Source organism: Myotis davidii, unplaced genomic scaffold (genome assembly GCF_000327345.1).
Source record: "Myotis davidii unplaced genomic scaffold, ASM32734v1 scaffold265, whole genome shotgun sequence".
NCBI classification, from domain to species: Eukaryota; Metazoa; Chordata; class Mammalia; order Chiroptera; family Vespertilionidae; genus Myotis; species Myotis davidii.
Genome location: NW_006296627.1, coordinates 3,556,640 through 3,568,735, shown reverse-complemented (window position 1 = coordinate 3,568,735; position 12,096 = coordinate 3,556,640). Strand labels below are relative to the sequence as shown.

General features: G+C 57.4%; 1 protein-coding gene across 3 annotated transcripts in view; it reads left to right on the top strand.

Annotated features, from left to right (window-relative positions):
* The window catches only part of PEX16 (peroxisomal biogenesis factor 16), a 12,667-nt gene extending 1,443 nt beyond the window's left edge, over positions 1-11,224 (top strand). Inside the window, exons 1-12 of one of the 3 annotated variants that reach the window (XM_015569525.1) lie at positions 4,708-4,777; positions 5,373-5,606; positions 5,810-5,845; positions 6,650-6,726; positions 6,874-7,007; positions 7,144-7,246; positions 7,902-7,980; positions 8,114-8,266; positions 8,368-8,440; positions 8,573-8,692; positions 10,339-10,403; positions 11,076-11,224. In XM_015569525.1, the coding sequence (XP_015425011.1) occupies positions 5,495-5,606; positions 5,810-5,845; positions 6,650-6,726; positions 6,874-7,007; positions 7,144-7,246; positions 7,902-7,980; positions 8,114-8,266; positions 8,368-8,440; positions 8,573-8,692; positions 10,339-10,403; positions 11,076-11,134 (1,011 nt within the window). In that variant the 5' untranslated portion in view covers positions 4,708-4,777; positions 5,373-5,494 and the 3' untranslated portion in view covers positions 11,135-11,224. Of the gene's footprint in view, positions 1-4,707; positions 4,778-5,372; positions 5,607-5,809; positions 5,846-6,649; positions 6,727-6,873; positions 7,008-7,143; positions 7,247-7,899; positions 7,981-8,113; positions 8,267-8,367; positions 8,441-8,572; positions 8,693-10,338; positions 10,404-11,075 lie in introns of those variants that run through there. The other 2 variants (XM_015569524.1, XM_015569526.1) reach the window with 2 other exon arrangements.
* The last annotated feature ends 872 nt before the right edge of the window (positions 11,225-12,096 follow it).

Sequence of the window (12,096 nt, the reverse complement as noted above, 5' to 3'; positions counted from 1 at the left end):
CCCTCCCGCTCAGAGCAGGTGGCCCGGCCGAGCCTGGTGGGGGCTGGGTCAAAACGGCCTCGGGAGGGTGGCCTCTTGCCCAGGAACTGGCGAGAGACCTCAGTGACGCGGGGCCTGGATTCCCCGACTCTTTCCTGGATGCGGAGCTTGTGCGGGCGCCCGCCTGGGTCTCCTCCTCTGCTCCCCACCCCGCACCCCACTGCAGGCACCAGCCTGGGCTCTGCCCTGAATTGGGGAGGGGACAAGGAGCGGGGGCGGTATGGACCACGAACCACAGCCGCGGTTGACTGAGCGTATTACTCCGAGCCAGGCTCTGTGCCCTGGTTCCACAAGCTTCATCGCAGTCACCCCCACACGGGCCCTGGGACCCGGGCGCTCTCCTCCCGGAGAGTTAAAGTGACCTGTTAGAACACCGGGCCTTCTTCCCCAGGCGCCACCCTGAAGGCCGGTCCCTGCTGCTCTTCCCTGAGGGCTTCCTGCCCCAGGACTTGCCCTTGAAGTTCCTTCTGCCTGGATTCTGCCAGATTCCCTAAAGCCTGCCTCTCCTACCAAATCCCTAGATTTACTTTGTCTCTGGGACCTCTTGAGATTGGGCCTTGTTGGTACACAGATAACCTGTTTCTCCCATAGCTGGTGTCTGCTCAAGTGTCTGGGTCCCAGCACCCAAGCAGAGCCTGGCAGGGACCACGTACTCAGTAAGTGGTGCTGAAAGTGGATAGGACCCACTGGGCCTCTCCCTGGCCTGGGAAAGGGCCCGGTCTGGGTCTTTTAGCCCAACATCCAGCTCTAAAAAGTGAGGGCCTGGGAGGTCCCAAGTCCCCAAAAAGCTGTAACAAAGCACCCCAGCCTGAGACCCTCAAGTCTCCTCTGAGAGGCCAGGATGCCTTTCTCTGGGAGAAGGGGGTCTTTGGGCCTTTGGAGGCCAAGGCAATGGTTGTCATGGAGATTGATGGCAGCTCCTTGTAGATGTGGGAATTGGGAGATGAGGGGTTGCAGGGGCCACCCAGGCATCTGGAGCTTTGAGCCTCCAGCCCCTCTGACTCTCATCTCCAGCCTGGAGCTGGGTGGGGAGTGGGTGAATCCCTCTGCAAGACCCTCAATAGACTCTCTGTGGGGGTTAAATGTGAGGGAGCAAGTAGGGTACACAGTCAGGGCCTGCCAAGGGAGTTTGTGGGGGCAGCTGGGTCAGTACCTGGGACTGAAAGGGACTGTGGTCACTCACAGCGCTGGCCCCACCCCTTGCCCAACCTTACCATTCAGGGGAAACTGAGGTGCTGAGATGCCTGCTGGGCCTCCAGGAGGTTCAGGGTGTGGAGGGGAAAGGGAGACTGGTATGAACATATAAAGCATGCTGGTCTTCGAGATCTGAGACCGGGTTTGCCCAGCACTTTGCTGTGTGACCACTCTCTGGGCCTCAGTGTCTTTATCTGTACCTGTTGGTCCTCTGTGGCTCAGGGCAGAGTTAAGGAGGGGAGACCTGGCCCAACCTGCCCAGAGGCCCTTCCAACCCAGCAAGGTGATCAAATCCAGGCAGTGGCCCAGCAGGGAGGAGCTGCCCTGGGCGCTGCCAGCACACAGCCACTCTTTGTCTCGGGACCTAATTAGGCCCAGAATCTGGAGAGGAAATTCAGGCAGCCTTCCTGCAGTCAACCTGGCTGGGTCCAGGATCCCCTCCCAGTGGTAGAGGTGTTGTAGGCAGTTAGACCGACATAAGCAGAGCAAGGACAATGGGCCAGGTATAGATCTTCAGGGTGGAAAGCCCCAGGTGCCTAGCAATAATCAATTGTAGAGCGGGACCTTGCCCCCAGTGTGACCTTTCCTCTCCTAGCATATCACGGTCAAGGTTGGAATCCCCTGACCTTTCCTCCCTAGAGATAACACTTAGGTCTTAAGTTGTATTTCAGCTCCAGGTTCAGATAAGCATAAGACCAGCCATGGCTGACCCGCTGCATTGAATAATGACCCCTCCCCGCTTCCTGGTGCCAGCCAATCAATCAATAGAGGCTACAACCCTGAATGGGCACACCTGGAAAGCTACTGAATATTCTAAGATCTTTTCCTGAGACCTCCCCTAAAATATCTGCCCTTAAAACCCTTAGGACAGAGGGCCCAGTGGCTATCCCTCCTGGGAGCACATCCATGCTTTCCCTTTCCCTTCCCCAGGCACGTTACCATTAGCTTCCACTCCCAAGCTCCAAGGGCCCTTCCTTTTCCTCCATAACTTGTTTCCTAAGCCCATTTCTTTTAGAAATCACTTTTTCTACCTCTTTAATTTACCCAATAATTGTTCTCTTACAGCTTGGGTCTAGACTCTGAATTCTTTCCTGAAGTTGCTGACCCCAGGTTTGGTCTGACCCCTCTCCCCCAACAGAACTCATGGTGCTGCTCCCGCCGCCTACGACCGACCGAGGGAGGCAAGAGGAACAGGCTCAAGCCTAAGAACCCCTCATATTCTGTCTGGAGGAGGCTCCCCCTCTATTTTCCATGCCTCTCTCCTTTCCAGAAGCACAGGATCACACACTCTCCCTCCAGACTCTTCCACAGCCACAGAGGGTGGGAGTGGAGGTGTACCCACTGGTGAGGTTTGGGGAACAAATTCATTAAGATGGTAAGGTACAGGGAGGAAGGGAAAAAGAGCCCTATACCAAATGCCCTGAGCCCTGGTCTTAATTTAATGCCCGTTGCTAACTTGACTCATAACCAATGGCTCTTGTTGGGCTGTGAGCCATAGGAGAGAGAGCACTGCCAGAAGAGACCTACACTGTTGTCCTTTTGGCCAATGCCATTCTGCGGGATCTGGGACCAGTCCTTCCCCCTCCTTGGGCCTCTTATACCCCATCTGTGGAAAGGACTTCCTAGCAACGTGGCAAGGTTGCTAAGAAGAGCTGAGTGAGCCGGGCATTCAGGAGGTGGCGAGAAATTGTGCTAGTGGTGCCCACGCCCATCTCCTGTATTCTCCAAGGCCTTTGCCTCTCCGGAGAGCACCAGACACATCTCCTTGGGTCTTCATTCCTTGGTCTGAGTAATGTTAACATAAGAACATTCAAACCCGTAAAGAATTTTTGTGAGTTTATTTGAACCAAACTGTCGACAACTGCCGGGAAGCAGTGTCTCAACGGGTTGGGATAGTGCGCTGGAGAATGGCAGTTTTCATCTATTTTTACACATTGCAATCAAAGGAGGAGACGTAGGTTACATGAAATCCATTGGTGATAAAGCAAATGGGAGAAAGCAAAGCGGGGAAACCTCTGGTGCCCCGGCACATTAGGTTGTGCCCCAAGGGGTCCAGAAAAAGGGAAGTTACAAGTTACCCAGACATTTCAAGGATATCTCTCTATATAAAAGCCTAAGCGGCCAAACAACTGAACAACCCAATGAACTGTCAACCGGTCACTCTGAGCACACTGACCACCAGGGGGCAGATGCTCAACACAGGAGCTGCCCCCTGGTGGCCAGTGCTCTCCCACAGCTGGAGCACTGCTCAGCTGACAATTGGGGCCCAGACACAGGGCTCACAGCTGGAAGGCGCAGCTGCAGTGGTGGGAGTCTCTCCCGCCTCCGTGGCAGCGCTTCTGCGGCTACTGGACGGCAGCAGGCACAGCAGGGCTGGGATGAGTGGGAGCAGTGCCCGGCCTGGGCTCAGGCTCCTCCCCGGCGGCCTGGCACACTACTACATCCCTCAGGGGATGTCGGACTGCCAGTTTTGACCCGATCCGAAACTGCAGTCTGACATCCCCCGAGTGGTCCAGGTTGCGAGAGGGTGCAGGCCAGGCTGAGGGACCCCACCAGTGCATGAATCTGTGCACCAGGCCTCTAGTGTTATTATAAATGCGAAAAGACAGATAGGCTCAGTTAAGGTAAAGGTTGGCCCTGTCAGTGAAGATACTGGCCTAGGAAGTGACTACCCGCCATAACTGCTTTAGTGAATGTTTAATTTCAGACCATCCTTTGTGGTTACTTTAGGTCTCTGAGTTTGCAAGACGGCCATGCAGGCCTCCCCTGAGCTTGTCGGGAGGGCAGCTGTGATTCCTTGCCCAAGATAGAAGAACGTATGCTGGGGAGAAGGCTCGAGGGAGGGAGCCCAAGGAGGGGTTGTGGCTTCCTGGTGAGGTGTGCTGCTTAAAACACCAAATGGTCAGATTAGACCAGGATTCCAATCTTGACTGGGTTCTTCTTCTTTCTTTCTTTTTTTTTTAAATCCTCACGCGAGGATATTTTTCCATTGATTCTACAGAGAGTAAAAGAAAGACAGAAAAATATCAATGTGAGAGAAACGCATAGATTGGTTGGCTCCTGCGTGCCCTTGACCCAAATGGAACCCGAGACCGAACCCGGGATCCTTCCACTGAGCCCAACCGGCTAGGGCTTGACTGGGTTCTGAAGCGGATCCTTCCCTTGTATGGAGATGGTATCTGGTGGAGGGGATTGGCTAAAATGACGTATCACTGTTCTCAGGTACCACACCGGCAGCAGCCCCGCCCCCTTCTCCGCAGCCAATCAGCAGCTGCCCCGCCGGAGCGTTTGTCACTCGCACCTCCGGCCACTCTTCTCGGGGCGCTGCCCCTTTCGGGGAGGCTACTGGGAAGGGATCCCCAGGATTTGCCTCCATCGCTTACGGAGCAGCTGAGCTCCGGGAGGTGCGTCGAGGCCCGAAAGCGGACCAAGTCTGCCCTCAAACCATTTTACAGATGGAGAAACCCGAGGTCCAGAGAAGGGAAACTTCCCAGCCGAGAGCCGAACCTCGGGCCAGGGTTTCTCCACGGAGGTGGGAGTGCAGGTGCGCGCTCTTGGTGGGCAAAGTCCTTGCGGGAGCTTGGTCCGAAGCAGGGCACTGATGGTGCTGTCCGGGGGAGGGAGCCTGCGTGGGGTGCAGGATCCATCGCTGCCTCCGTTTCCCTAGCACTCGACGGGAGACGTTGAAATTGGCGACACGCGCGCCTGCCGAGACACACTCCGACTATATTAGACTCTCCCGGCGCCCCCTCAAGTCTGATGGAGGCTCCTTTTCGCGCGCTACCTCCCAGCCCTTTAACACCCGGTCCCCCCGTTCGAGCCTCTCGGCGTTCTGTTGGAAAGACTCTAGGCCCCTCTAGAACGTGAGGCCCAGACCGCCCGAAGCGTCCCTGGAGCTGGAACTGCGCATGCGCAGGGACAGCCAACCCGGAAGGCGGAAAAGCTGGTCCCGCCTTTGCTGAGCTGCCTGGGGGAGGCGGGGCGGAGATTGTGTTAACCAATGACCTGCAGGAGCAAGGAGGGCGGGATTAGGCTCTCGGTTGCTAGGCCTCGTCTCTGGGCCTGCCTCCTTTGGGGGAGGCAATGTAAAAAGATGGGTGATCTGGGGTTCAATGGCCCTCACGTCACCGTCCTTCCAGACCGCGGAAGTTAAGCAACGGAGAGGCGGGCCTAGCACCGGAAGCAGGAAGGAGGGCACAGGAAGCCAGGCGCCGCCACCACTGGCACAGGCAGTCAGTGGGTCTGTCGGTCCCAGGGCAGGATGGAGAAGCTGCGGCTCCTGGGCCTCCGCTACCAGGAGTACGTGACTCGTCACCCGGCCGCCACGGCCCAGCTGGAGACGGCAGTGCGGGGCTTCAGTTACCTGCTGGCAGGTGCCACCCCGACCTTTGACCCATCCCTTTGAGGCTCTGACCTCTGACCCCACGGGTCCCCTTCCCGGAGGAGTCGGGGTAGTGGTCCCGGTGCTGGACAAGTTCCTTCCAGGTTCCCGTAGAGCGTAGGGAGGGAACATCCAGGGACCCACGCCCGCCGGGTGGGACAGCGCTCACCGACGCCTCCTTCTGTGCCTTCTCAGGTCGCTTCGCCGATTCGCACGAGCTGTCAGAGCTGGGTGAGCGGGTTCAGGGGGGTAGGGGTGCGGAGTGGGGGGCGGGAGGGCCCTGAGTGCCTCCCAGAGGGGGATCTCCCCAAGTCGCAGTCCCGGGCTTCCCGTTAGGTCATCCTGTGCTGTGACCGACTGGCACAAAGGCCCAGCACCCACTCTCCTGAGCCCTCGTGTCCCCGTAGCTGAAAGACAGACCTGGGCTCCTTGACCGGTCAGGCGGCTGGACCAAGGGCTTTCCTTGCCTTTGCCCAGTTAATCCTCCCGACAGTCATATAAGGTCAGTGCTGTTGTCCTCAGTGTCCAGTTAAGGGAACAGAAGTTCAGTGAGGTTAGAGAACAGCCTCTGATGATCCCAGATCCCAGGATTCAAATCCAGATTTCCCAGATCCCAGGATCCCCAGACTGACTGCCTCTGTAGTGTTTGCCCAGTGAGTCCTGGAGGTGATGGTGCTGAAAGGAAGAGCTGGGTTTTGAAAGGTGGAGAGGGAATAGGCTTTCAGGGACAAGGCTGCAGAGAAAGCAGAGGCCAGGAGGTGAAACCACACATCTGTGGCTATTGGGAGCACAGTGGGCATTTCTGGGTTGGTTTGTCCCTGAGATCAAACCATCCTTTCTTGTTCCGCCTGCCACACAAGATCCTATTGGGGAGTGAGGAGCTCTGAAGAAGTGGGCAGGGAGGCAAGTTGGTTTCCACATAGTCTGTGGGTGGCTGAGCACAGCAGGTGATAGGTGATCCAGGCAGCTCTGGGGAAAAGGTGAGGAGGTGGAGGCTGCAGAGCCAGCCCCTCAAGACCACACTCTACCCCTCAGTGTACTCTGCCTCGAACCTGCTCGTGCTACTCAATGATGGGATCCTGCGCAAGGAGCTTCGGAAAAAGCTGCCTGTGGTGAGAATTCTCCCAGGAACTGAGGGCGGGAAGCATGGGGACTCAGGAAAGAAATGGTAACAACCAACCTGTGTGCGTAGGGGGAGGCTTGGGGGAGGCTTGGGAAGAGGGAGTATCCCTTGATCTCTTGGCCTGGGGTTCTTGCAGTCGCTGTCCCAGCAGAAGCTGTTAACATGGCTGAGCGTGCTGGAGTGTGTGGAGGTGTTCATGGAGATGGGGGCCGCCAAGGTGTGGGGTGAAGTGGGCCGTTGGCTCGTCATTGCCCTCATCCAGCTGGCCAAGTATGTTGGGACTGTGGAGGGCAGGCCCTGGGTGGGGGTAACCAAGGCCAGCTGTACAGATGGGGTTCAACAGCACACCTCTGCACCCCTGCCGGCTAGTCACCTCCCCCCCAGCCCTGCCATACTCCCAATCCAGGGCAGTACTGCGAATGTTCCTGCTCATCTGGTTCAAGGCTGGCCTCCAGACCTCACCCCCCATCGTTCCACTGGACAGGGAGACCCAGGCACAGCCCCCGGGTAAGATGCTTCCCACGCTGGGGTGGAGTGAGCATGGGACTACTCTGTGGATTTAAAGCTGACCCAATGAATCTTGTCCATTAATGGAACATATCTGTCCCCGTCAACTCATTTGTTCTCATCACCCTGCATTTTACAGAGAAGAGAGAGAGAGAGAGAAATTAGGTTGGGACAGAATCAGAACTTGGACACAGGACTTCTGACATGAGAGTCCTCATCCTTTTCTGTCGTCTGCATGACGAGGAGACAGAGCATCAGCAGGAGATGGGGATCCTGCCGACCTCGTCTCTGGGCCTGCCTCCGTATTCAGAACCCCAGGCTCATGAGGCAGGACACCCAGCAGATCTATCCCTTCAGAGCTGTGGGCCCATCACCTATTGGGCTCTGGCCTTGAATGGAGGCCGTTCTTTGCTTCTCCTCCAGATCATGTTGAAAGCCAAGAATTAAGAAGATACAGCCCCTCTAGTGCTGTGGTTTCTGTAGATGTGGTTGGGTTTTCACTGCTTCAGTGTCCTTGCCTCAGCTGCTGCCTTCGCTCAGGCTCATCCATTCTCCCCTCAGCCCATGAACCTTCATTCACTGCACGCATACTCTTCGCAGGCTCTGCTGGAAACAGGTCCCTCTGACAGTATGGCCTTCTGTCTGTCCCTGCTAGACGGCGAGCACAGCAGTAGCGGCCAGGAGCAGTCATACGTGGGGAAGCGGTCACACAGAGTGGTGCGAACACTCCAGAACAGTAAGTGTAAGATGTAGCTGGACTGGGCATCTCAGTGCTGAGTCATCATGGGCCTGAGGGCCTGGTTCTCATCACCACCCGCCCTCCCCATGCCCAGCCTGGGCCTGGCTTCTCATGTGCCCTTGTGTTCTAGCTCCGTCCCTGCAGTCAAGGCACTGGGGAGCCCCCCAGCAGCAGGAGAGACGGCAGCAGCAGCACCAGGAGGAGCTGAGCGTCACCCCCACTCCGCTGGGGCTGCAGGAGACCATCGCGGAGTCCTTGTATATTGCCCGGCCCCTGCTGCATTGTATCCTCAGCATGGGGCTGCCGCCGCTTGGGGGTAGGGGTTGATGGGAGTGAGCAGGGCGGGCCCCGTGCTGGAGACATCCTTGACGCCTTGGCCATCAGTGCTCAGCCTGGGTCTATGGGGGCAGCGGTCGTGGAAACCCTGGCTCCTATCTGGTGTCGTGGATGTGACCAGGTGAGCCTGGGCCTGTCTGGGGTCTCCGCTCCCTCCTCCAGGCTTTGTGCTACAGGCCTGGCCCCACCTGGGCGGGCAGGCGCCCCTATTCTTCCTGCTGCTGGTCCTAACTATGTTCCCTCATCTCCCCAGTCTGAGCCTCCTGAGTGACAGGAAGGGCCTGACCCGGAGGGAGCGGCTGGAGCTGCGGCGTCGGACCATCCTGCTGCTCTACTACCTGCTGCGCTCCCCCTTCTATGACCGCTTCTCCGAGTAAGGGCCCTACAGCGCATGGCGAAGGGCGGGGCCCACCCTCAGCAAGGGGGAGAGGCAGGAAGTGGGATCCCAGTGTCCCAGCCCTTGTTCACGCCTTCCTCCCTCCCTCTTCCCCCATCCCAGGTTCCCTGAGCACCTGCTGTGTGCCGTCCTGGGATGTGGTCACTTGTTCACTTATTGGGTCCAACCTAGACCTGCTCTCCGAGCTCTAGGGACCACCAGCCCATGGGTGCAGGAGCTTAAGCAGTTGTTGGCAGGAGACACAGAGGACCATGCCCAGGGATGGTGGTGGGCTTGGGCTTGCCACACCCTCCAGGTCACTTGCACATTCCTGTCAAGTAGTTTGGATTATCCCCACTTCTTACAGGAGGCACTTGAGGTTCAAAGAGGTTGGGCAGTTTAAACAAAGCCACCCAGCTGGCCAGCAGCAGAGCTGATCCCCACAGCCAAGTTCTCTCTCGGCCTGACCCTGGCCTTTCCCCACTTTGTCCTGTGAGGGTCCAGGGCTCTTCCCATCGGGCACAGGGAGGCCTGCGGGGACAGCGGGCGAGGACGGTGTGTGCCCAGGCCAAGTCTCCCACGGGCCGGCCAGGGTGACTGTCTGAGGTCCGACCAAGTCTGAGGAGGGTCCCTGTATAGCAGTTGGGGTGTGAACAGCAGGAGGTTCCTGGGACCCCTCTGTAGGTTTTAAAAAGTACTCCGCTTCCTGTACTTCATATTATGACCGTGCAACTTCTGTCTTTTTCTGAACCGGTAGAAAGCACGTTTATGTCATGTTTATTATCACCTCCATGAGGAGAACTGTCTGGCAGGTTCTGCTTTCAGATAAGTTTGAAAGCTCACAAGGCACTAAAGCCAAACTCTCTTCCATATTCTAGAGCAGTGATGGCGCACCTTTTGAGCTCGGCATGTCAGCATTTTGAAAAATCCTAACTTAACTCTGGTGCCATGTCACATATAGAAATTTTTTGATATTTGCAACCATAACAAAACAGAGACTTATATTTTTGACATTTATTTTATATATTTAAATGCCATTTAACAAAGAAAAATCAACCAAAAAGATGAGTTCGCGTGTCACCTCTGACACGTGTGTCCTAGGTTCGCCATCACTGCCCTGGAGGCTCACAGGAGCCTCATGACCTCCCCGCACCGGCCCACCAACGCCTGCACTGTGCAGAGGGAACATCACAGCCCAGTCTCCCGACAGGCATTTTGAAACAGTAATTGCAGAGGTGGCTTCCCAGGCTCCAGCTTGGCTCGCTCTCCGCTGAGCTGATCAGCCTGGCACCCTCAGAGCAGTGCTCAGACTGAGAAGGTCCTAGAAACCAGTCAGAGAAATTCCTTGTTTCCCCAGAGGACAGGAGCAGGGTGCAGTCTGGGAAGGCACAGTTTTTCTTCCCCTTTTCCTATTGTCACAGAGACAGTAGGGTCTCTCTGGAGCCGAGGGCATCCCAGGCCCATGGCTGGGAGCTATGCCCGAGGTCTCGTCCTTTGTACGGGGGTCTGTCCTTGCCCCATAGTTACTTTCTGTCCCCTGACGCACAGCCTGCAGTCAGGTGGTCGGTGAAAGCGTTTTAGCATCCTCCTTTGCAGGGACCTGGACACCCCACTCAGCCTGCTCCCTGTTTATCTCCTTGCAGGGCCAGGATCCTCTTCCTGCTCCAGCTGCTGGCAGATCATGTCCCGGGCGTTGGCCTGGTGACAAGTAAGCATGGGGCGGGGTGTGACTGTTACAGTGTGTTGTGGATCTCATGCAGGGCCCTGTCCTCCTGTTTTCTCTTTGTCTCCTTGTAATTTGATTCTTGCCACCACCAGAGTGGGGGCGGGAGGTCACATTAGGTGGGAAGAGCTCCTGGACATGGGCCGGGAGGTGGGAAGAGCTCCTGGACATGGGCCGGGCTGGTCGGTAGCGCCTTGGGCAGCTGGAAGGAGGGTGTCTGGCGTGGGAGGAGTTAGACCTTATCAGCCATCAGCCCTTTCCCTGCCTCCGTGTCCTGGAGTGACACGAGACTCTGGGTGGACACACTCTGGCGAGATTGGAGCCCACTGGGCTGCTTGCAGATTCCACCTCAGCAGAGAGCCACCGGGCTGGGCTGGCAGCATCTGTACAGCCGGACACACTGGGTGGCTTCTGAGGATGAGCATGTAAATGGAGACAAAGATCGCTGCTTTCACTGCCTCCCAGGGGTGAAGGTGAGGGTCCGTCTCCAGGCCGTGTAGACGTGAACAGCTGTACTTGAGCAGCAGTGGCTGACAAGGAACCTGGGCAGAGCGGAGCCATGAGTCTGGCCCTCAGTCCTGAACTTGTGTGTATTCATTCTCTCTCTCTCTCTCTCTCTCTCTCTCTCTCTCTCTCTCTCTCTCTCTCTCATTGCAGAGCCACTCATGGACTACTTACCTGCCTGGCAGAAAATTTATTTCTACAGTTGGGGCTAACAGACATCCCGGGAGTGGGGCATGGGGAGGGGCAGGGGGAGCCTCGGCCCTTCGGTCCCCTGGGCCCTAATAAAACTGACTCTGGCAGTATCCAAGTCTGTGGCCTCTCCCTGCCCGCAGCCTGGGCGCCTGGCGCTCCCACCCTGGCCAGGCTCTGTGCTTAGCCCTGGGCGCCACCACAGCCCTCTAACACCTTCTCAACTTTGACTGCACCCTCCAGTGGTGGAGCCGCTGCGGCTGTACCTCGTCGCTGGACCAAGCAGCCTCTGCTAGGACTGGGACCCAGGTTCCTCAGCCACAGAAAGCTGGCATTGAACCTCGAGCACGGGGAGCTGCTTGTCATGGCAGCTGCGGGAGTACACTGCCTGTCTCACTGGTCCCTGGTGACAAGGCTGAACCCAGGCAGTGATGACAGCTGCCTGCCCATCTTCCGGCCAGAGCCACTGTCTGCCCCTTCCCTCTGCAGGGCCCTGCTGCTCGCCAGCCTCTGTGAGGGAGCCTGGGGAGCGGTGGCCCAGCGCAGCGCAGTGCGGCACCGCAAGCCCTGAACTCCTAGTCGAGAGCAGAAGGCTTTTCTTCTTTGGGAAAAGATTGCCAGGCACCAGCCAGCACTGGGGTTGACGCTGGGCTGGAAAGAACAGCCTGAGCAGCTCTGGGGGGAGCTGGGTGTCTCTCTCTCCTGGTCTTTCCCTTTCCTGCCCCCCTGCCCTGCCCCCTTTTCCCTGTAAACAGACCGCACTGTGCTGCTGGTTTCTAGCCAGATGGTGGTCCCTTAGGTTCTGAACACTCGGTCTGCCTTGGTATCTGTCGTGCGTTACCTCCTAGACTCCCAGGTGAAGCCCCCACCACCACCCAGCCGAGGGGCCAGCCTTTCCTGGACTGCTTTCTTTCTGCGTTACCTCCTAGACTCCCAGGTGAAGCCCCCGCCGCCCCCAGCCGAGGGGCCAGCCGTTCCTGGACTG